We start from the raw sequence: 23,846 nt of genomic DNA, 5'->3' as shown, positions 1-23,846 counted from the left end.
ATGACGGATTTCAGTTGTGGTATTGCCAGTCCTTCTTCCCCAGCACTATTATCTCAGAGTGACACTTCCATTACTCTGAGCGAAGAAAGATGAACGTCACCTGTCAGGGGCTGGTTAATTGTGTTGCTAGATGTATGTTGCCAGGGCACAGGTTGGACATTTATGAACATAACTGCTTCCTCTGATGTCCGCCATCCTTCAGGGATCGATATGGCTCTTACAGTAAGCGCGTAATTGAGTGAAGGCACTTTGTGCTGAGGGGCTGAAGATGAGCCCATTGTGTGAGCTTCATTGTCCATACATTTACCATAAATGAGCTGATATTTGCCATTTATTGTGTGCAGCATTGTGGAAATGGAAACTAATATGCCACTCTCATTTGTTTTCTAGATAAATGGGGAAGATGTCCAGAATCGAGAAGAAGCAGTGGCCTTGCTGTCTAATGATGAGTGTAAGAGAATCGTGCTGCTTGTTGCAAGGCCAGAGATTCAGGTCAGAACGGAGATCAAAGTCTTGAGACTGAACTGTATATTCATTGAATTCGCCGAGCATACATTTGTGAATGAATTTATGTTCATTATCTGCTATTCTCTATCAAATCACTATCATGGTTATCTCACCCCACATAACCCACCACATTTCTTATGTGGGAACGAATTTTAAAAATACATACGAAACCAATTAAGGTACAAAATGCAATAAAGACTGATCTTTCCTAACTTATCAAAAAAATTATAATTAAAGACTTCCTTATATTGCTCCATAGGATGGCAGCTAAATATCCCTTTTAAGGGGGGAAAAGCATATAAAATTGAATCACAAGTCTCTCCTTCAGTTTGCCAGTTATTTAAATAATTACACAAATGAATAAATGGCTGTGTGGAACCTTTATAATTCTGTGTGGATCCTTGCTTTAGGTTTCCATCTGAAAATACCTAACTAGCATATGAAGGTATCTTGGAAGAATATCCACAAGAGAAACACTAGCCCATCAACTTAAATCTTTTTTGAATAACTTTATCAATTAAAATGTCTCGTATAGCATAATCATCAACTTAAATCTTATTAGAATAACTTGATCAATTGAAATGTCTCATAAAGCACATTATACATATAACTGCTAGAGAACCTCATTAATATATTAAATGAACTTTTTTTCCAAGTTTAGTGTGACCAAAACTATTGTTCAGTCAAAAACAAACTGATAGCTTCTAAATGAATTTTTTAAATATTTATAGACGAAGATGTCATGAAAGTAAAGGAAAGGTAACGGTAGAAGAGAAGTACTACTGGGCTTCCTTTCATATATTCTTTATGTCCCACCACACGGCAGAAAGGACAAATAGACTGTTGTCACCAGTCTATCCATCTGTCAGTCGTTTGAGTAAAGTTAGTTATATCACCATTTGTCTCCTCGGTTATTGATCTGATATTTTTCAGACTCAGTAACTACATACTATCTATAAATTACATTGAGTAAGTATATTTCAGTGTCAGACTGAATCCTGACGTGAATATAGTGGTTATAAAAGATCACCCTTTCCGCATATATTTCCCTTATGCCCTTGCTCATTCTAAATGGTTCCCATAAAGTCTGCCATAGCCTGGGGCAGAGTAAAGTTACACACCTGAGGTCTTAGGAGTGGGGAAACAAGCCTACACAACCCCCACACTGCCTATGTTGGAGTGGATTTTTGAATACATATGAAATTATGCCAATTATCTGGAAATTGCTCAAACTAGTTATCTCAGTGCTCCCATTTTCTTTAAAGAAGAACATAATAAAGGGGCTAAATGCATATTAGTGAAATTTATGATAAATTGAAGAGAACTCAGTTGCCATCTCTATAGTAGAAAAGATACTTTTATGTTATAATGTGGTTTCCCTGCCCATTCCATGTAACTGCTAGAGAACCTCATTAATTTAGAACTAAAGCATTTCCTTACACTATACCACATAGTTGCCATAATGGACTGTAGAAATAATAGAAATTAATGACATAAGACCAGATTCTGTTCATCTTTGATGGAATACATACGCTGGGTAAAACCAGTGGAAAATTTGATTATCTGACTACATTCCTAACCTTTTCCCCCAGAAGAGTCAGTGCCAAAGGATGAATTTTCAAATGAGACTTCCCTTTCCACACTTGATAAAAGATGGTTGTCTGACTCCATAGGATGCCATCCTGCCTGTCAGAATTAGGATCTGCCTTAGCCCCTTGATCCTCAAGAAGCCTCATGCCATCAGAAGGAAGCTAATTACCTACAGAAAAAAAAAAACAGATTTCCAAAGAAATCAGGAAAAGAAATACATTTTATTTCTATTCTTTAAAAATGTAATTTAATCAGCACATGCTATGAAGTGACAAAAAAAAACACACTAAAATCTCTAGACTTTATAATACCCATATTTTTCCATTGAACTCAAGTTATCTCACTATTTATTTATTTGTTTTGCAAGTGTATTTTATTCAGGGAGAATGTGGAAGCTTTTTGTGTGCTTTTTCTAGCTTTTTTATTTTTAATATTTCAGATGCTTTCTAGATTCTTGGAAATGAGGTACAGAGTTGCTGGGGGCAGTATTATGCATCTGTGCAATATTTTAAAATAACTCATTTTCCTCATTTCCTGTCAACTCTCTTTCATTTTCTGCCCATTTTCTTCCTGAGACCATTAGAGATATTGCTTTTCTGTCCTATTTCCCTCAGGACACTGGGGGCAGAGAGGATTCTCATAAGAGCTTGTGGCCACTACCTTTGAGACAGTGTAGGTTGTTCCTTTCTCTGAGATGCCACATGTGGCCCCCTTTGGTGCAGACAGATCCCCACTCTTTAGTAATGACAATCCCTCTTTTCCTGCCGCTCAACTCAAGGGAGATGTCAGTCTCTGCCACTGCATTAGACTCAGACTGTAGTGAATGAACGTCTAGGTAGAAAGGGGGAAATAGGACAGAGGAAGGAAGTGAGCAAGAAGAATCTGCTTTGCTAATTGTGCTGTGTGCGCCTCCAGCCTAAAAGAAAGGCTTATCAATATAGATATATAATGACTACAGCTGGCAACTCAGGAATCTATGGGGTTACTCAATAAGGAAAGAGTTACAGGGAATCATTAATTTTGACCATTTTCTCTTTATTTTCCCCACCACTTCATTTAATCCTCAAAATACTCTATTTCATCATTCACTGTGTCAGTGTTAGAAGGTACTTTATTCTGACCTGATTAAAGAAGATTCCTGATGTTTTGGTGACAAGTAAGCATTCCTCATTTTAAGTAATTTTGTATGAGGTCTGGCATTTGCAGCTTTATGATACTTGAAAAAGATTAAAGAATGTAAAACTTGAACAATTACAAATTGGACTGAATTTACATTTTTAGTTGGCATAATTATCATAGCTCATCTGCATATCAAAGCCATAGGAATGTGATCAACTTATTCAGGCCACATTAAGATAAATGAGGGTGAACAAATGTGCCTGTACTTTGGGCCCCAGTTAAATTTCAGGTCATTTAAGTTCTACGTGGCCTTTAATAGATATCATGAAATCTATGATTTGCCTGCATATAAATAAAGATGACACATATATGCTAATGCCTCTTTTGGTGCAGTTTAATGTCCTTTTTGGTTTAATTTAAGCTGTAGAAGTTCAGTTATATTTAAAAACTTATTTTGCCAGTTCATTGGTAGTCAAAATATCTCAAACTATGATCCACTAGAATGCTGCCGTTTCTTTGTAGCACAGGGTGATGCAGAGTTTTGACAATAATCCTGTTAATTTAATCAGCATAGACAGCTAATTTATGTAATCCAGCTCCAAAAATCCACTTTGAGGCAAATTATCTGTCCTAACTGTCAACATTGATCATATTAGCCAGGGAACCACCAGTTTTCCACTTCACTTTGTATTGAAAAGCCGAAGGGATTTGCTCAGTTTAATTTGCGTTAAGAGTTCTACAAGAATACTTGTTTTCAGCAACCGTAAACAAAACCCTGCATGGCCCACACCACTCCATCACCCTTAACTGTCACATCCACCATGGTGTTCTTCCTATAAAATTGGACCTGAAAATGAATTGAAATAGACATGGAGTAACGTTGCTTTTCTTTCCTTTTCTTTTTTTTTCTTCCTTTTTTTGAGAATAACTTAGAATTTTTCTTTCTTTACAGATAAAATAAATGTTTTCTGTAGACTCTTTTGTGGCAAGCAGCCATCTTGCTAACATGGGAGCCCACCCAAAAAGAAAAAGCAGGATGAGGATAGCATGAGTGTATGGGGGGCACTTTGTGTGCAGTCTCGTTGGGGGTTGTTGTTAAAGAAAAAAAGCCCAATTGTCTCATAGTCCTGTTAGTAGCATGGCAGTCCTTTTAACACAGGACTGTTGGAGGTAATGAGCATGACAGCTGTGGATTATGCAGGACGCTTTTCATACATTTTGAAAGAAGGTAATGTTCTGTGCTGTGAATTTACTTGGTTATGAGAGAAAATCTGTAGCCCTGTTTCAGGAAAGGATAAAAGGCATGAGTCCAATTTTTTTTTAATCACCTTTTCTTCTTTCTGAGGGGTGAACTATGGGAGGCTGGTATTCTGAAGAGAATCATGATAAAAGGAACTCGTTGGGCATGAGCCATTTAAGTTTACCCTATTTTAGCATGAGTTCTCACTAACACAATATAATGTACTAATGTATTCTTTTGCAGCTGGATGAAGGCTGGCTGGAAGATGAAAGGAATGAATTCTTAGAGGAGTTAAACTTGGAGATGTTGGAAGAAGAGCATAATGAAGCAATGCAACCCACTGCCAATGAGGTGGAGCAGGTAGGGCCAACTATTTGAACTACATCATTTGAGACGTTGCTTGTTCTTTTTTTAATGATGAAAACAAAATCAAAGTGTTTAATCAAACATCCCTATCATGGTAATTTTGTAGAGCAAACAGTCATCTCAAATGAAGCAGAGGGAATTAATAACATGTTTTTTTTATTAAGAATATTTCCAATTTGGGAAGCTCAGGGACCACTGTTAATACAGTACAGTAGTATTCAGATGTTGATCCAGGTACTACTTCAAACTAACTGCAGAAAGTTAATGGTAAAAAAAATGTATGTAACTTCTCAATATGCCAGCTGAAAACAAACTGAGGTAACCTCCCCAACAAGTAATTTTTTTACTTTAAAATATTAATGTTTAATATTTGTGGGTACTTAGTAGGTGTATATATTTATGAGGTACACAAGATGCTTTAATACAGGCATGGAAATGAAATAATCACATCATAAAGAATGGGGTATCAGTCCCTCAACCATGTATCCTTTGTATTACATACAATCTGATAATACTCTTTTAGTTATTTTTAAATGTACAATTAAGTTATTACTGATTATAGTCACCCTGCTGTGCTAATTAAAAAAAAATGGCAAGCATGATCTCTTTAGCAGCTTCAGCCATACTATGATCTGTGCATTTTTTCTGATTTTAGCAGGTATAATTCCTTCCTATGACCCCAGCATTCTGCCAGGTTACCCATTTAACAATCATGTTGATCACATGTTCATACCCACTATACTTTACATATTCAAAGAAGACACTTGCTTCTTTATTTCCTATGGCTGATCTTATCTTTATTTCCTATGACTGATCTAATCTCCCCCTTAAGCTCTCATCCACTCAATTGCCATTAAAATGCAAACAAATAAACCCTGAATTTCCCAGTGAAAAAATAATAATAAAATATTAATGTATATATTTGAATACTCAGGCTATCACCATAGGATAAAGATGACATGATGTAAGCCATCAGTTTTATTTGCGTACTGGATGGCATTACATCTGAATATTCTGAATAATCATAGAGATTATCCTTGGTCTTATGGCTGCTGTTGACACATTTCCCATAGCATAATTTGTGCAACATTTCTCATAGCATAATTTGAGATTATTGACATCATTTTTCCTTAAGGTCACATTTGCATTCAACTAAAATTTCAGAACTCCTAATATGTTTCAAGCACCCAACTTGTAACTGAGAATACAAAGAAAAATGAGTAGAAACATTGCTGCCTTTAACAGATTCGTAACTAGTAAAAGATCACAGTGTGGCTTGTGGCAAAGTGAGTCTTAAGATTCTTTTCATTATTTTTATTGTCATTTTCCCATTTTATAAAAACAAGTTCAATATATTCTAGATTTGTTTTGTTACATTCATGTCATTTATCCGCCATTTCAAAAATCATATTTTTGAAAACAAAACTATAATTTTATTTTCACTTTACTGATGCATTTATCTTCCTATTCTCAACATTAATTCTTTTTTTTTTTTTTTTAAGATAGAGTCTTGCTCTGTCAACCAGGCTGGAGTGCAGTGGCGTGATTTCAGCTCACTGCAACCTCTCCCTCCCAGTCTCAAGTGATTCTCCTCCCTCAGACTCCTGAGTAGCTGGGACTACAGGTGTATGCCACCACACTCAGCTAATTTTTATATTTTTAGTAGAGACAGGGTTTCACCATGTTGTCCAGGCTGGTCTCGAACTCCTGACCTCAAGTGGTTCACCAGCCTCAGCCTTCCAAAGTGCTGAGATTACAGGCATGAGCCACTGTGCCTGGCCTCAACATTAATTCTTAACACATCCTAGAAGATGACAATTTATTTGAAAATCTTGACAGGTTTAGAAACATACAGTGCAAACATTCTATCACTTTACAAGGATGAATAATGAAATACTCAGCTTGCTAACATCCCATAACAGAAATGTATATGTGTGTGTACAAGTCCGCATACTAAATAATTAGATTGCACATTATAGCATCAACATAGTCATATGTGATACACTCGTGTGCTCATCATGGATGCTGTTTGGCCACTCCATAAACAGAAGTTCATACTCACAAGCACTATTGCTACTGTGGTGATTGCCTTTCAATATAGATAGGACAGATTAAAATCTTTGTATGTAAAACTTCAACACTGGCCACAAAAAAAGATATTTTTGGTGGCAGCTGCTGGTTACAAGCAAGAAAGTCCTTGCTCCAAGCATTTTTTTCTTACATACAAAATGTGACCTGATACTGAACTGACAGGAGGATGCTGGAATAAAGAAAGCAGGGAGAAATCCTGTCCAGGTGAAGTGATATGGTGTCAAATGCTGCCTACTCATCAGAGGTAATACAAATGTTAGGTCCTATGAGGTAACACTAGATGTCTCTGAGGTCAGATTCTCATTGTGTGGAAATTTTTCTTCATGATGAGACTAAAAAAATGATGAGAAGTACAGAAACCTTTAAAAGTCCTTTGCCCTTATAAACAATAATACTACATTAGAAATGTCTAGGTAGAAACATTGCCTGTCGCTGTAATAATTCCATAGGGAAATGATAAATGATAGAGCAGCATTACCTTAGAAACTAGGAATTGCAGGCATGAGAATGAAAAACTGTTTTTATTTTCACAGTTGTTCATAGACCAGTAACAAAGGAAAAGGGAAATTCAGTTGAAAAAATACATACCCATATGTGAATCTGCTTTATGAAAAGTTTCATTTTACCTAGTATCCTTGGTCTTATAACTGGTATTATGTTGTGCAACAACTCCCATAGAATAATTTGTCTGTATTATTTGAGCTTCGTGTAAAATAAAAAAAAACTAGTCTTCTTGTATTTTTCAGCTCATGACAAGATAATAGAAAAATATAATTATAAATAACATGATATATAAAATCAAATGCCCAGTATCAATAACAACCTTTGAGAGTTATATGGTGTAGTATGCAGACATTGCCATATTAAATACTATTGTCACCTTATAAGTCACAGCCTAGGGATGTAACAAGCTTTCCATTGTTAGTTACAATTACTTCCTTATAATTTTTTTATCAATAAGACATTTAAGATCAATCTCAGCATGTTTGCAACAAATGAATGAACATATTCCAGTGAAAGATTGAGAGTCATGAAACAACTTGCTACACAGTTACGTTCTCTCCTCTTCAATTTATGTTACTTTTTTTTCCTGCCATTACTTATGCAGAACAAAATAACAATTTTCTAGACCTTTTAAAACTTCTTTTAGAATATCTTTTATCATTTGTTCCATCCTGCTTTAGCAGTAGCTGTTGGTTTGATTATATTTAATTATGTAATTACAACTGCTAGAGGGATGGCTGTACACACACACACACACACACACACACACACACATATAATAAACTTAGGCATAAGGCAGACATAATCTAGAAACTGCCTTATAGATTATCATGTGATGACTGATAGAGGTGAAAGTAACTTTACCATATTCACAGAGAAAGAACTACACATGCCATCTTATTAGGATAGTACAGTTTTTTTACATGAAAACAAAAAATTACCAGGGTGTATGTCTCTCTTCTCTCTCTCTCTCTCTCTCTCTCTCTCTCTCTCTCTCTCTCTCTCTCTCTCACACACACACACACACACACACACTACATAAACATACATGCATACATATATATATATATATATATATATATGATATACTTGTCAAAACTTTTTTGATATTATGCCCATGTCTGGCAATCAGTGCTGTTCAAATTTTCATGGGATTGAATTTTTACTTACCTTTAAAAAAAATCCCTGGTTAAGAGTAGAAAAATCTTATCAACCCAAATGAGATGTTGTTGCCTTTAAGAAACATGATTTAGAATGCACTGAGGTCAGAGCACATGTATTCAGGAGCATGGCATCCTGGACATATAAGAAATTCTGGCACTGGAAGATGAAGCTTTGCCTTGTCATTAATAACCTGAATCTGTCACTAATAATCTGAATCCATGTGAGATTGAGCATCCTCACCTATATATAGGAATGTCCTAGGCTCCAGTGCATAATGTTAACTTAGTCCTCAAACTCTGTGATGTTTGGCTTACCCATTCTCAGCATCTCACCAAGTCTGTGAAGTTTCCTCTGTGCTTGAAGTGAAAAACATAAGGTAATTGTGGCTTCTGAACTTCAGGTTTCCATATTGCTGAAGAACATTTAGACATTCTGTCTTATTCTTTTGCATATTATCACCTCAGAAATTCATACAGTCACTTTGTTTATACACCTTCACCCTGAGTTTCCCAAGTAAGAGAAAACCTAAAGAATCACTTCTTTGAATGCATCCTGCCTTATTTATATCCAAGTGAATATCATAGCCATATTCAAGCAACTTTTGTTTTCTTTATTTCATTGTATAAAAAGCTGCCATTAGCTAATTTTTCTTTATTTCTAAAATTGTGATGGACACTAAAATTAAAGCAACTTTCTAGGAGATGCAACTTTGGCCAAGAAGCATTGGTTTTCAAGCAAGATTTTTAATCATCAGTGTTTTTCAAAATAATTTTCTTTGTTCTTTCAATGTTATTTTTTAGCCAAAAAAGCAAGAGGAAGAAGAAGGCACAACAGACACTGCAACATCCTCATCCAACAACCATGAGAAGGACAGTGGAGTAGGACGCACAGATGAAAGCTTGCGAAATGATGAGAGCTCAGAGCAGGAGAATGCAGTTGAGGACCCCAACAGCACATCTTTGAAGAGCAAGAGAGAGCTAGGGCAGAGTCAAGACACTCTAGGAAGCGTTGAACTTCAGTACAATGAGAGCCTCGTGTCTGGTGAATACATTGACTCAGACAGCATTGGCAACCAAGAAGAGGACTGTGAAAGATTCAGGCAGCTCTTGGAGCTCAAATGCAAGATTCAAAATCATGGAGAGTATGACCTGTATTACTCAAGCAGCACAATTGAATGCAATCAAGAGGAGCAAGAGGGAGTGGAGCATGAGCTACAGCTGCTTAATGAAGAGCTGAGAAACATTGAGCTCGAGTGTCAGAATATCATGCAGGCTCACAGGCTCCAGAAAGTGACAGACCAGTATGGAGACATCTGGACATTGCATGATGGAGGATTCCGGAATTATAACACCAGCATAGACATGCAAAGGGGAAAGCTGGATGACATCATGGAACATCCAGAAAAGTCTGATAAGGACAGTTCTAGTGCTTACAACACAGCTGAAAGCTGCAGAAGTACTCCGCTCGCTGTAGACCGTTCCCCTGACAGCTCCCTTCCAAGGATGATCAACCTCACCAATAAGAAAAACGTGAGAAGTACAATGGCAGCCAACCAGTCCTCTTATGAACAGAGCAGTAAAGAGTCAACCTCCACCAAAGTGAAAACCACAGAGCAAGGTTGTAGTGCTGAAAGCAAGGAGAAGATTTTGGAAGGCAGCAAGCTTCCTGACCAAGAGAAGGCAGTCAGCGAACACATCCCTTACCTCTCTCCTTACCACAGCTCCTCATATAGATATGCGAACATCCCAGCACATGCCCGGCATTATCAAAGCTACATGCAGTTAATCCAACAGAAATCTGCAGTCGAGTATGCTCAGAGTCAGCTCAGCTTGGTAAGCATGTGCAAGGAGTCTCAAAAGTGTGCAGAGCCCAAGATGGAATGGAAGGTGAAAATTAGGAGCGATGGGACACGGTACATCACAAAGAGACCAGTGCGAGACCGCATCCTGAAGGAACGTGCCTTAAAGATCAAGGAGGAGCGGAGTGGCATGACCACAGATGATGACACCATGAGCGAGATGAAAATGGGGCGCTACTGGAGCAAAGAGGAGAGAAAGCAGCACCTGGTTAGGGCCAAAGAGCAGCGCCGTCGCCGAGAGTTCATGATGCGGAGCCGGTTAGAGTGTCTCAAGGAAAGCCCTCAGAGTGGCAGCGAGGGCAAGAAGGAGATCAGTATCATTGAACTGAGTCACAAAAAGATGATGAAAAAGAGAAACAAAAAAATTTTGGACAACTGGATGACAATCCAAGAACTGATGACCCATGGGGCCAAGTCTCCGGATGGCACAAGAGTCCATAATGCCTTCTTGTCGGTGACCACAGTATGACCGGATGAACGGAATGCATGCAACTGATTTTAAGAGGATGCTACCAGTTTCGGTAGAGTATGATTGCCTCGTTCAATGTGGCGTTTTTATATATATTTTGTGACTCTTTATAGTTTAAATTTTTTGTAAGCAAAAAAATACCTGGTAATTTTTCATTTGCTTTTCATATACTGGTACCTTCCTTTTGGCTGAGATCTTTCTTTTACTTGTGATATATTCATATTACTCGTTTATAAAAAAAATCAAAAACAAAAGGAGAGAAAACAAAAAAACTTGCACAAAAATACTGAGGAGCCAACTAATTTCCTACTTTAATGTATCTAATATAAGTGAAAATCTGGATTTATTTCTCCAGTTTACTTATTTTCTACTTTCATAACAACTCAATGCCAAAACATGTCTATGCTTGTTTCTTGGCATATGTTATAAATCAAACCTGTTCATAATAAATCGTGTGCCATATCTTGTCTTGCATATAAAAGCCACTGCTTTTTAACATCCCCTTGTACATTTAACTCATAAATTGCCATTGTCTTTGTCTCAGTAAAGTGTAGGTGGACAATCTCCCTGTGATATGTAGTGACATTGGTCATATAGCTAGATAATTGTGGTAATTGTGACAATTAAAGAGAAATAAATTATTGATTATCCTTCAGAAAAGTTATCAAGGAGTGTTTTATTTTCACTGTCCACTGTGGTTAACAGTTACAAATTAGTTATATGTATATATTATTTAGAAGACTTTTAATTGTGGATTATAAAATGTGCACATTTTCTATCACTTGTTTCCAATAAAGTTGTATTGAAACATTTCCTGTAGATCACTGTGTCACATATGCCTACCAGGATTAAATTCAATAATATGTATACAGCATCTAACAGATGCTAATTAAACATTCAATAGCCATTAGTTCATGTTCCCCTTTCCTGCCATCTACTTTTAAGGTAAAGCTGAGAAAATTTAGAGAATTCCATGGAGAGAAAGGATCAGTGAAGCGTCTGAGATAGATAGTTTATAATGCTGCAATGTATGTTAGTCTGCTCTGGCTGTCATAACATAATGCCATAGACTGGATAGCTTAAACAACAGGAATTCATTTCTCATGGAATGTCTTTTTTTTTTGAGATGGGGACTCACCTTGTTGCCAGGCTATTGTCGAACTCTTGGGTTCAAGTGAGCATCCCACTGCAACCTTCCAAAGTGTTGGGATTACAGGTGTGAACCACCATGCCGGGCCTCAATTTCTCACAATTCTGAAGGCTGAAAAATTCAAGATCAGATACACTGGGGGTTAGGGTTTCAATGAATTTTGGAGGAACACAATTCAGTCCCCAGTGCATTTATGTAGCTGATAAATAAATTTTAATAATTTATAATTTTAGGGAACCATATTTGCAAAAATCTCAGCAGAGTGAAGTATAAATGCTTCATATGTTAGTTATTAAAAGGTAAGACTATTAGATGACTAGACAAATTTTTTAAATCTAATTTTGCACCATGTAAACATATGAATCATATTGCATGTCAATCATCATACCTCCAGAGTGAAAGGCCAGATTAAACCATGTACATGCAAACAAGAGCTTGATCAAATTTCCATTCAACCCAGCATATTGTTTTAACATAATGGATACACAATATATTATTTCTGAAGCTACTTTCCAGTTCAAAAACCTACATGGCTTCCGAGGAGCTCTAGAATTAGACTCCTATGCCTCTGCTGTCTATTCAAGGCCCTCCATTAACTTGTGGGCTTTGCGTGTTGCTCTTCCTCTTTAGATCTTCTCTGAGTTACTCCTGGCTTCTTGGCAGCCTGATCATTTCCACTCAGGTTATTCTATGCTATTGTCCTGTCTGGGGTTTCTGTGACAAATCCTACACCTCCCTTGGCATGAGATCACATTTACTTTCATTTTTGGAGCCTCTTTGATGACATCAGACTTTCTCAGGTATTTGGCATATGCTTTCCTGCCTATTGCTTCACCTTGGAAATTGTATTCTTTTGTTACTGAATCACATACATAGAAATTATTGTCTCCCTGCCTAGATTTGAAGTTCATACAGGAAAGCCCTCATGGCCCCCTCTGTCTTTGTAAGCTGGTAAGATGTTATTTGAATAATAATGAATGCTAGTTGAGCTAAGTTATTTTACGCATTTATGTCTCTCCTCCACGTATTGGTCCTTTTGTTACTGTTTTTCTTGCTCTTCTACCCTTTCAAGTTTGTATCTTTTGAAGGGCTATCACAGAGATGGAAAAACAAAACTAGTCTTATTTACATATAGTAAAAAGCTGGACTCAAAAACTTTAAGATAGTGATAGCAATAGCAACCTAAGACGACTGAAAATTTCATCACTTCTAATATGAGCTATTGTTAATCCAGTGAATAAGACTGCCCCCAGTGCACCTGGAGACTTTTGACTTTTGAGCACCAAGAGTTAATTTTTGAATCAGATAATAATGTCTGTCTATCTTAAGTGCTCAGTTCTTTCCAGATCTGGAAGTCATTGATTCTCCTCTTGATACAACTAGGTTTAAATATTCATTGCCTTTGAATTACTCCAATTGATAATACTCATTTGGAACCAACATGAAGATTTTTCCAGAAGAAACATGTACACATCTCACAGTATGCAGTGTTTCCAAAATTGCCAGTTTAATTTTATTTTTATTAAGCCCAAATGTGCTTGCCAATTTTTTAAAAATTTGAAGTTGGTGTTTTTCATGCCTGTGTTTATATAGTTCTACAAGTGGAAAAAGTCTCTTTTTCAAAAAACAGTGAAACTATAAAAAGTGTTATGCTTTATCTTTCTACATAACATATCTTTGTGCTAAACATGTTTTTTAGTAAATGAATAACAAATCTGTTGCTCAAAAAAAATAACTAGTTATATGTGGGATATTTTATTTCAATTCAGAAGAAATATGTGACTGTAAAGAGGAGAAAAATCTTACTTGGGTTTACATGAAACTTCATATTCATTATTGCTTTTTATATTCAAGGTGTGACAGAAATCAGTGTTAGGATCTGATGAAGGAAAATGACAACGGGTTAATCAAATAATCTAAAGTGGAGCCATGAGGCCATTTTAGCTTGAACCTAAGGCAGGCCTTGGATGGAGGTCACAGTTTCCTGGCTGAACAACCAAAGCGTCTGCTTCCTGCTGAGCTCTGGAAGGTCCCTTACCACAGGTGGCTTTTTAACTGTTAAAACCAGTCCCTTTAGATACAATCACACCAATTGTAGCAGTTGAAAAACAACTTTTGTAATCTCCCTCTGCTCTTATTCATCCTTTTTTCTTTAAAAGCTCCAGCCTCTCTTTTGTTCTTCAGGGCGCTTTGCAAGGTAACTTGGAAGCGTTTCCTGGGGTGACTCAAATAAATCTTTGATGTTTAAGAAATGCCTCCGTTTTTTCTAGGTCCACAGATCCATATGTGAAGGACCTAAGAGGGCAGAAAGCAACATATGTTCAGTGGGTATTTCTTCATTGTGTGCCATGAAGAAGGCTATTGTTGGCATCATATTTTGTGCAGAGTGTCTCTTTATGAAAACATATTGTGGTTGAAGGAAAGTCTCCTCTCACATAGCCTTTCCATCTACATATGGAATTAGTCCATGTCCTGTTGCTGTGTCTCAATCTGCCATCTAAACTCAGTCTCTCTATTGCTCCAGTGAGCCTCTGCTCTCAGCTTCAATCCCTCATTTAGTTGTGGCACCACGGTTCCCCTAGTCTCTCATGCTTATCACCTGAGCCTTCTTGGATTTCTCATTTAGCTAGTCAGTCACAAAGCAAAGCATTGTTAGTTTCTCTTCAGAGTGTGTCAGATTGTTTCTAATAGGCTTCAATCACCCATAGACTAGACTGTCACTGTCTCATGTCTAATTACTTCAACAGGTCCTTAACCGGTGTCCCTGTACCCCTTTTCAGTCTACCTACATATAGCCACAACAATTGCCCTCCTAAACATCACTTTCCTCATTGTACTCAGGTACCTTCAGAGATCTTTTCCTAAAACTCAGACAAAAGCTGAGAACCTGAGATGGTCATTTTAGGATTTCCATTATTTAAACTCAACCTATTTTCCATCTGATCTCACCCTTCAAGAGGACTTCCAACTCAGACCTTAAAAAACCTACCTTGAGTAGATGAGTAATTTGGTGCTCCTTCAAACTAATATTTTTTTATTCATTTTTTAGAGGCGGGGTCTTGCCCTGTTGCCCAGGCTGGAGTGCAGTGTTGCAATCATAGCTCACTGCACCCTCAGACTCTTAGGCTTACATAATCCTCCTGCCTCAACACCCTGAGTAGTTGATAATACAGGCATGTGCCACCATACCTATTTTTTTTTTTTTATTTTTTGTAGATCTATGGCTCTCACTGTGTTGCCCAGGCTGGTCTGGAACCAATCTGATTGGCCTCAAGAAGTCCTCCCACTTGGACCTCCCAAAGTGCTGATATCACAGGCATGAGCCGCAATGCCTAGCCAGTATTCTTTAAATTTTCTATTCTATTATTTTCTACCATTAATTAATTTCCACTACCTTATTTCTATTAATAATTATTAACATAATGTTAATATGTTTTATCAAATAATCACTATTAATTTTCTAAGTTGAACACTGCGACAGCCTCATCAACTAATTCAGTTTTTCTGAAAAAAAAAAGTAAAAACATTTTCCCAGAAAATTATTTCCCACTTATCTGAAGTTTTCATCTTCCCTTGAGTATAATTTTATTATTTTCTGAAATGTATGTCTTTGGAAGTATCCCAAATTCCTTTAATATCTTCCAAAGGACATAAAATTTAGATAAAACAATTCATTCCTGTAACTATGCATAGCATGGTTTCAGAATTTCAGTTAACAGTAACTACAGTAAGCTACTAGCAAGAGTAACTGACCAAGATAGGTCACCAATTGAGGATGGTTTCTGGGTTTTTTAGTAAACTCCAAAGAGAAACCAGAGTGTTGCTTTGAGGGGTTTTTGTTGTTGCTTTTTGTCTTTGGTATTCTGTTTGTTTTGCTGTTTCCACTCAAGTTGTGCTGCTCTTTTTAGCCAGAAGAGGACCAGTCTACACTGCGAGTTTTAAAGTCTCCTTATAAAACTGAGTAAATAGGTACCATAATGCTGATTATTTGGGGGACATTTTTGTGTGACTTCTAGGTCCCACTGTGCCTCTCCTGTGGACTCCCTGCAGCTTTTTGAACATGCCACTCTCATATCTGCAGCCACACTTTGCTCCTGGGGTTTCGTACACTAAAGAAACCCTTGTCCTGTCTCTGTATCCATTCCTCCCTTGATGTTCACGTCATGCCTTCTCATCTCTCCAGGAGAATTTCCCTAAGTCTTGCTAACAGCCATTCATTTCTGAATACTTACACATGGTATTTTCTTATCACTCACTTGGCTTACCACCCAATAGTGTCTAATATATTTTTTCTGTAGTGTCTAGCATGAGTATAGCGTGCTGCACGGTAGTCACCACTGTTATATTTGTCCTTCTGGCATTTCTTTCATTTTACCGAACACCAGCTGTTGAGGATTTTGGGGCATCACACATTTTTCACATACCCCAGCCAACAGTGTTGTCTTCCAACAAGCATTGCTCCTGGGTTCAGGGAATGTCTATACACTAGGGTCCTGCTTGTTATTCAATATCCTACTACATGCTTTTAACTTATTAATATCTGCTACTTAATTATCCCTTTCCAGCTCTATCACTAAGCTTGCATTCTTGGGCATATGATTTAACTGCTGCTCAATACAGTGGAGATAATTATAGCCTTTTTCATAGGCTGAGAATTAAATGGGTTAATATATGTAAAGAAGCTGATAAGTATTGGCACAGGGTGGGCACTCAATATATGTTGGCTATTGTGTTTATGTACAGATGAGCCAAGTATGTCTAATGTAATTTTAGCAATATGCAATGAATTCCACAGATACTAAGCAATGGATTCTAGATTCAGGTTCACAATCGTGTGCCTCAAAATTTCTCTTCTTTCCACCACTCACTGCCTCCACCTGAATTAAGAATAACCATCAGCAGCTTGTCTGCTTTTCATCAGCTCTGCTTCAAATAGAAGTCCAGGCACACAGAAGTTCAGGCACTAATTCCATTTTCCCTGTGTCATCAAACATGTGCTGACCATCTTCATTTGCTCCAACTTTATCAGTCATCCTATTTTTTGAATTGTATGTTGCCTATGGTGAGAAATGATGATGCTAGATTTTGTTATTGATCAGTCATTGAGCCTGTGATAGTTTTTCTAGAGCTAACCAGTACATAATTACATTCCGCTTCAGTTTATAATGGCCCCATGCGATTGTGCTGCCTGCCATGCCCATGAGCAGAAATGTGACATTGTAAAGAACCTCTTGGATGTACATTTGCAGGGCTCTCTGGGATCCTCAAAGCCTGGTGTTTTAATAGGAGGAAGGGTAATAATCAATTCTGGATATTCAATCCCCAATAATGTCTAAACAAGAAGATTAATAAAATGAGACATTTACTCAACTTCACCTTTCTGATGGTGATGAGAACAGATTGAATGTGATGTGACTTCTCAACATATCCTGGAATATTCGTGAGGTGCTCTAGGAAGCAAAGTTTACTCAAATATGTCAAGAAACCAGCCCTAGCCTGGTGTTCTCATTATGGTAGGGTCAGTGAGCAGAGCAGCTATTTGTGCCTGTTTAACTTTGTCTAACTTCGTTCTTGAAATGGAACACTAATCGGAAAATCAATAAGTATTGAAATGTGCTGTGTGAAATACACAAAGAAATAGAAACAGTACAAAACAGGACAAGGAAATGTGAACGTCTGTGATGTTTAATGGGTTAGATGCTTTACAGGGGTCATTAATAAACCTTTTATCTTGGGGAGATGAATGATGAGTGCATGAAAATAAATCTAACTGAATAAAGCAGAGTGTACAAAGTGCAGCGTGACAGAGCCTGTGAGGAGCTCAGGAGGGCTGAGAGGAGTGAAGGCGTGGCATGCGCTCTCATCATCTCTGGGAAGCCTTCCCTGGCCTCACAGCGTTCAGTAAGGACTCACTGAACTGACAAATTCCTATCAATTCTACAATCTGTACAACCAGTTCTACAATTTGCTACACAAAGTATGACTGAAATTTAAGTTAGGAGAAGGCTGGGATAGGTGGGCAGAATCCAGGTGCCATACGCAAGAAAGCAGGGGAGTGAAATGTGATCTAATTTATGTTGGACACAGATCAGCCTATGAGCAATTTAGACCTTGTTTTGGGTGGGAAAACATTTAGAAAGACAACAACCAGTTAGGAAGTACTTTTGGTGATCCAGAAGAGAAGAATGAAGAACTTGAAAAGGGGGCTGATGGGTACAGAGAGGGGAGCAGCTTTGACAGGTATTAAGGGCTAATGTCGAAGACTGAGCACATCAAATTACAAGATGACCAGTTAAATTTGAATTTCAGAACAAATGAACATGTTTCTAATGTAAATGTATATTGGGGACATCACTATATTAAAGTTAATTATTGTTTATTTGTAATTTGCATTTCATTTTGCAGTATGTATTTTTTCTGGCAACTTGATTAAGGAAGTAGAATAGTCAGATCCTGGGGACTGACTAAATACAGAATGGGAGCTGATAGCAGAGGGAGGAAGGTGTTGAGGATGATATCAAAGCTTTTGGCTGGGGATCTGAGTGAGTGATGGTACCACCCAGCAAAATGGGCTTAGCAAGGGAAGGTGAACTCTTCAGCCTTAGGCATGTTGTTTTAAAGGTGCCAATAGGAAAATGCAGGTAGGTATGTCTAATGAGCTAGCTAATTAGACAGATGTCCCTTAATTAGATGTCCCTTGCTAATAGTTCACCTTCCCTTGCTAACTGTTTGTATTAAAAGATACAGAGATCAGAATAGGAGACAGAGCTTGGAGGAACACCTAGAGAGAGCACCAATCGCCATCCACTGGCGTTCTCTTTCAACTAGCCTCCTCCATGGCCATAAAGGCCAGGCCACCAGGAGCAAAGCAGTGAACAGAAGCTGCCGAATGTCAACGAGGTAAGGGGTGCATCAAATTGTCATGGCCCTTCATCATCCTGGGCCCCACCCTGCTCATATGAGACACCTGGTTTCCAAAGTCAACTTTCTACTTTGTTAAGAGCAGAAGGCAAGAGAATCCCCATCAAATGTCCTCCCAGCTTTCCTGAAGCTTCTTCTGATTGTCAAGTCTAGAGGATGAGTTTTAGAAACATTCTCAGTAGCATCTGGAAATGCACTCAATAATCAAATACATAAATATTTCTTCTGTAAAACATGTCACTATTTAAACTATAAATAGTCCCATGTAACTTCAGGGCATGTTTTATAACCCAATTATTTATGAAAAAAATTACTTTCAGAGATTTATGAATTTTAGAATGTCAGCTGAATGATTATGAACTTTACTTATATCAATGGTAGCATAACCAAACAACCCTTTTTTTGTCAATATCATCCCACATTTGTTCATAAAGAATCTCCTCTTTCATTTTTCTTTTTTTTTAAAGTAAATAGTGTTCCATTGTATTGATGTACCATAAAGGTACTAATCTATCACCAATTTAGGGATATTTTCATTGTCTCTACCATTTAGCTATTGCTTTTACAATATCCAGTATCCATCATCCGAATATTGGACATTGCACCCATTAAGTAAGTTCTCATTCCTCCCCACCCACACCCTTCTGAGTCCCCATTGTCTGTCATTCTACACTCCATGTCCATGGGTACACATTGTTTAGCTCCCACTTATAAGTGAGGACGTGGTATTTGTCTTTCTGTGTCTGAGTTGTTTCACTTAAGATAACAGCCTCCAGACTCAAGGCTTCAATGAATAACCTTATAGGTATGTTCTTTCACCTACAAGTATATCATAGATAAGTTTCCAGAGGTAGAACTACAGGGTCCAAGCACATGCATATTTGTGATTTTGATGGTTACTGTCATAAATATGACCCTGCACAGAGGTGGCATGATTTCAACTCCCACCAGCCAAGAGTGGAAGGACCTGCTTCTCCCACCTCCTTCCTGGGCCATTTCTGGCTTGTTTGCCCTCTGTTGCATCTTTCTTCCTCTGCTAGGCTTATCCTCTGATTTTTGTCCCAATGTCTCATAACAGCTGAACTCAGTCAATAGAAGTCAATGAAAAGAGAATGGGGAACAGGACAAAGGGAAAGCCATGACATTTGTATTTGCAGCTAGGTTTCATGAGATCTGTGGCTTAGGACACTTGGGAGTCCTAACAGAGAAAAATTAATTTAAAATTATGAATTCAAAATTAGGCAAAAGAGTAAATATTTAAGATATGAAAAGAAGATGCAAATACCTATCTGTACATTTTGAATATCTTACAAATATCTACTGAGAAAACTTTTAATTTAATATTTTTATTAATTATCTACCAAACATTTTTAATATCTATTTCTCCTGGGTTTTTGACTGCCTACTCTTTGATTACCTCTTCATATGACAATTATTTTGTGATCACTTGTATAAAGAGAATATGAAAGTATAATTCAGTCTTTCCTTTATCATTATTCATAAAAATGTATTTGATTACTGACAGTTTAAAATATTTCACCTTCTCAACTCATTATTCATAAAGTCATGTAAATTTGTAGGATTGTATAAATTTTGGGAGAGCCTCTTTCAAGTGTCTTCTTTACACAAGCTGAAAAACTGAAAGAAATCTACCCTAGACTAGTTTCTAACTGTACATTTTAACCCTCATTCTCCTCCATCACTTACAACTATCAGTGCCAGCTGTGACTCTTCCCTTCTGTATAATGTCTCCAGGTGAGGTAGAGAAGAGGGTGATTTCTAAAAACCGTTTATATGCCAGGATAGCTAGAAATAACCTAATTCTATACATAAGTAATTTAAAACACATAAATATTTCCCAATAAACCAAAAATAAATCTATTCTCTACTCATCTTCTGTTTAATTTGTGCCTCAACATGTCCACAGCCACCCCATCAACAGCTGGCATGGGGGAAAATGTAAAAGGAAGCAAGTAGAAACAGGCAGCAATCTTAACTGATTACAGTTGCAATGTCTTAATTGAACACATTTTATAAAATCAAATGAGCACGTAAACACACTGAATGGCCCCTCCCAGGAATTTAGTGAATGAGAGGCACTGAGCTTGACCTCCACTAGATCCACCGTCAATCTGCCTCCTGCTCCTTCCCTCCTTGTCTGGGCAGCATTCCTGCAGAAGCTGCGTCTCCCTCAGGCTACAGCTCCCACCAGACAGGTAGACCATGCTCCCAGATTCCACCAGGTGACCCTGGCCCCCGAATACCTATAACACTGCCTAAGGTTGGGAATGGCTCCCCACTATTTCTAATTCCTGCATTATCTCATTCTCAGATTCTTCATTATTCTTGTTGAATTTCCTGCATGACACTTTCTATTTTATTTAAAGCAGTTTTTGTTCTTCTGCTAAGACTCTAAGAAATACTTTTCTTGGTACTAGAAATGATCCCAGTAAACAGACTCCCAAATAAGATTCTAAAATGAAATTACTCTCTGTTGGTGTGTGAATACATCATGACCTCCTTGAAGATGGAAAATGAGACCTTAGTAATGTGGGTATGTGGTGTATCATCAGTGGTTGCTTGGGATTAAGTATCTGTTAAATAAATATTTCAGGGAATCAAATAGTTTCTAACTTGCTACACTTGTCCAGTAAGGAAGTAAGGATGATTACAATGAATATATGGGTGTAATAATCAGTTTTGATAGCACTGTAAGGTTTATAAGGGAAAATCTTTAAAGAAAAAAATCATGTTTTTAGAGATCCATCTATGAGCATCAGAAATAAACACTGGCAATCTGACTATGCTGGACAAGCTAAGCTTCAAAATGCCTAAAGCATGCTTATTTCTAGCACAGAATAGGTCACCATATGCTATTATGAACCATAGTTGATTGGACTAAAGGGTGGGCATCTAACCCAAAGTTATCTGAAATTCAGGCCAGCCATCTTCTTAACAAATGCCTTAGAATAAAAGCATTACCCAAACAAATAATGATATGCAGAAGCAATTGAAATTACTAGATATTGCACAACATGGTAACTATAGGTAAGAACAATGTGTTATATTTGGGGAAATTGCTAAAAGTAGATTTTAAGTGTTCATACCACACACAAAAGGTAAGTATGTGCAGTAATGCACATGTTAATCAGCTTGATTTAGCAATTCCACAGTGTATATATGCTTCAAAATAACCTATTACGTATAATAAATATATAAAATTTTTGTCAATTTTACACTTAAAATGTTAAAACATTAAAAAGACATCTGCTAGCAATTTTTTTGTAGCTTTTGGAGTACAAGTGGTTTTTGGTTACTGGATGAATTCTATAGTGGTGAATTTTGAGATTTCAGCATACTCGTCACCCCAACAGTAAACAATGTACCCAAAACGGTCTTTCAACCCTCACCTCTTCCCATTCCCCCACTATGCAAGTCCCCAAAGACCATTATATCACTCTGTATATCTTCAAATTTTCATTCTGATAGGAATTTGAACTGAAGCTTTGGGGAGGTCATTTGTTAGTTATTAGCTGAGGCTTAAGCCAAACACACTCAGAGAAAACAAAAGAATCTTCACAATAATAAAGAACTAGAGTTGGGATTCACGTATTCTCAAAACAGTAAAGCTAGTCAATAGCTCATGAGTGACTCTCTACTTTCTCTTGCCATTATACTTGATCAAGTTAAGGCTTTTTTGATTATGACTTATAATGAAATTTCTTCTGATTTCACAGGTGGACTAGCTGAGTGTTAAATCCCTTATCTTCATGTGGATGGGCAGGATGGGCCACCATTCTTGTAGTAACTTGGGGAAGTCTCCATTCACTACAACCAGAATAATCCACCTAAAACGATGTCCTATTAAAACTTTTTCTATATACTTTTATGATTTTTACTACAAAATCAAATCATATGACACAAATGATATCCCAATAGTTTGATTTAACAATAAATTTTAAATATCTTTCTATAACAATAAATAAATGTGTGTATGCAGCAACATTTTCAGTGTTTAGAATATCTACTATATGGATCCATGCCTTATTTAGCAACTTTCTTTTTCCTTTTCTCTTGTTTGCTGTTGATATAATAAATAATGATGAAATAAAGACACTTGTTATATATCTATGTATATTAATCTGAGTACTTCCTTTGGATAAGTAACCAGGAGTAAGCCAGCTGGATCAAAGAATATGGTCATTCATAAGCCATTTGAATTGTATTGCTAAAATACCCTCTAGAAAGTTACTAACAATTACATTCCCAACAGTATCACACAAGAATGGCCATTTCTATGAAAATAATAAATATTTGCTTGTGTGTGTGTGTTTGTGTGTATCTGTGTGTGTTGAGACAGAGTCTTGTTCTGTCACCCAGGCTGCAGTGCAGTGGTGCGATCTTAGCTCACTACAATCTCTGTCTCCTGGATTCAAGTGACTCTCCTGCCTCAAGTTCCCAAATAGCTGGGACTACAGGCATGTGTCACCACACCCGGCTAATTTTGTATTTTTAGTAGAGATGGGTTTCACCATGTTGGCCAGGCTGGTCTCAAACTCCTGACAGCAGGTGATCTGCCAGCCTCAACCACCGAAAGCACTAGGATTATAGGCGTGAGTCACCATGCCTGGCAATATTTGCCTTTTTAAAGCCTAAAACATTGCTGTCCCTGAGGAGTACCCTTAATTGCAGTATAAACATCAAGGGGACCCTGTTATTGAGGGAGCAATTTGGAAGCAAATGAAACTGTTGAACATGAACATGCTAAGTGGCTGCCAAATTTTGCAATAATTTTGTGGATGGAACTTGCTGGAGACCCTGCTTTCTATACACTTCCTAGGGAAAAAAATAAAACGGTATACACTTC

At 37.3% G+C, this 23,846-nt stretch overlaps 1 protein-coding gene and 1 long non-coding RNA gene across 3 annotated transcripts in view; one reads left to right on the top strand and one right to left on the bottom strand.

Annotated features, from left to right (window-relative positions):
• The window catches only part of PDZRN4 (PDZ domain containing ring finger 4), a 412,538-nt gene extending 400,811 nt beyond the window's left edge, over nt 1-11,727 (top strand). For both annotated transcript variants that reach the window (XM_002752366.6, XM_017975991.4), the window contains 3 exons: nt 391-492; nt 4,700-4,816; nt 9,382-11,727. In XM_002752366.6, coding sequence (XP_002752412.6) covers nt 391-492; nt 4,700-4,816; nt 9,382-10,908 — 1,746 coding nt within the window. In that variant the 3' untranslated portion in view covers nt 10,909-11,727. The remainder of the gene's footprint in view (nt 1-390; nt 493-4,699; nt 4,817-9,381) is intronic.
• Nucleotides 1-12,248, bottom strand: part of LOC144577760 (uncharacterized) — a 48,369-nt gene extending 36,121 nt beyond the window's left edge. The window contains exon 1 of the long non-coding RNA XR_013522305.1: nt 12,047-12,248. This is a non-coding gene — a long non-coding RNA (uncharacterized LOC144577760). The remainder of the gene's footprint in view (nt 1-12,046) is intronic.
• Nucleotides 12,249-23,846: the final 11,598 nt, after the last annotated feature.

Source organism: Callithrix jacchus, chromosome 9, assembly GCF_049354715.1.
Source record: "Callithrix jacchus isolate 240 chromosome 9, calJac240_pri, whole genome shotgun sequence".
Classification (NCBI taxonomy): Eukaryota; Metazoa; Chordata; class Mammalia; order Primates; family Cebidae; genus Callithrix; species Callithrix jacchus.
This window is presented reverse-complemented; position numbering and strand designations above follow the sequence as displayed.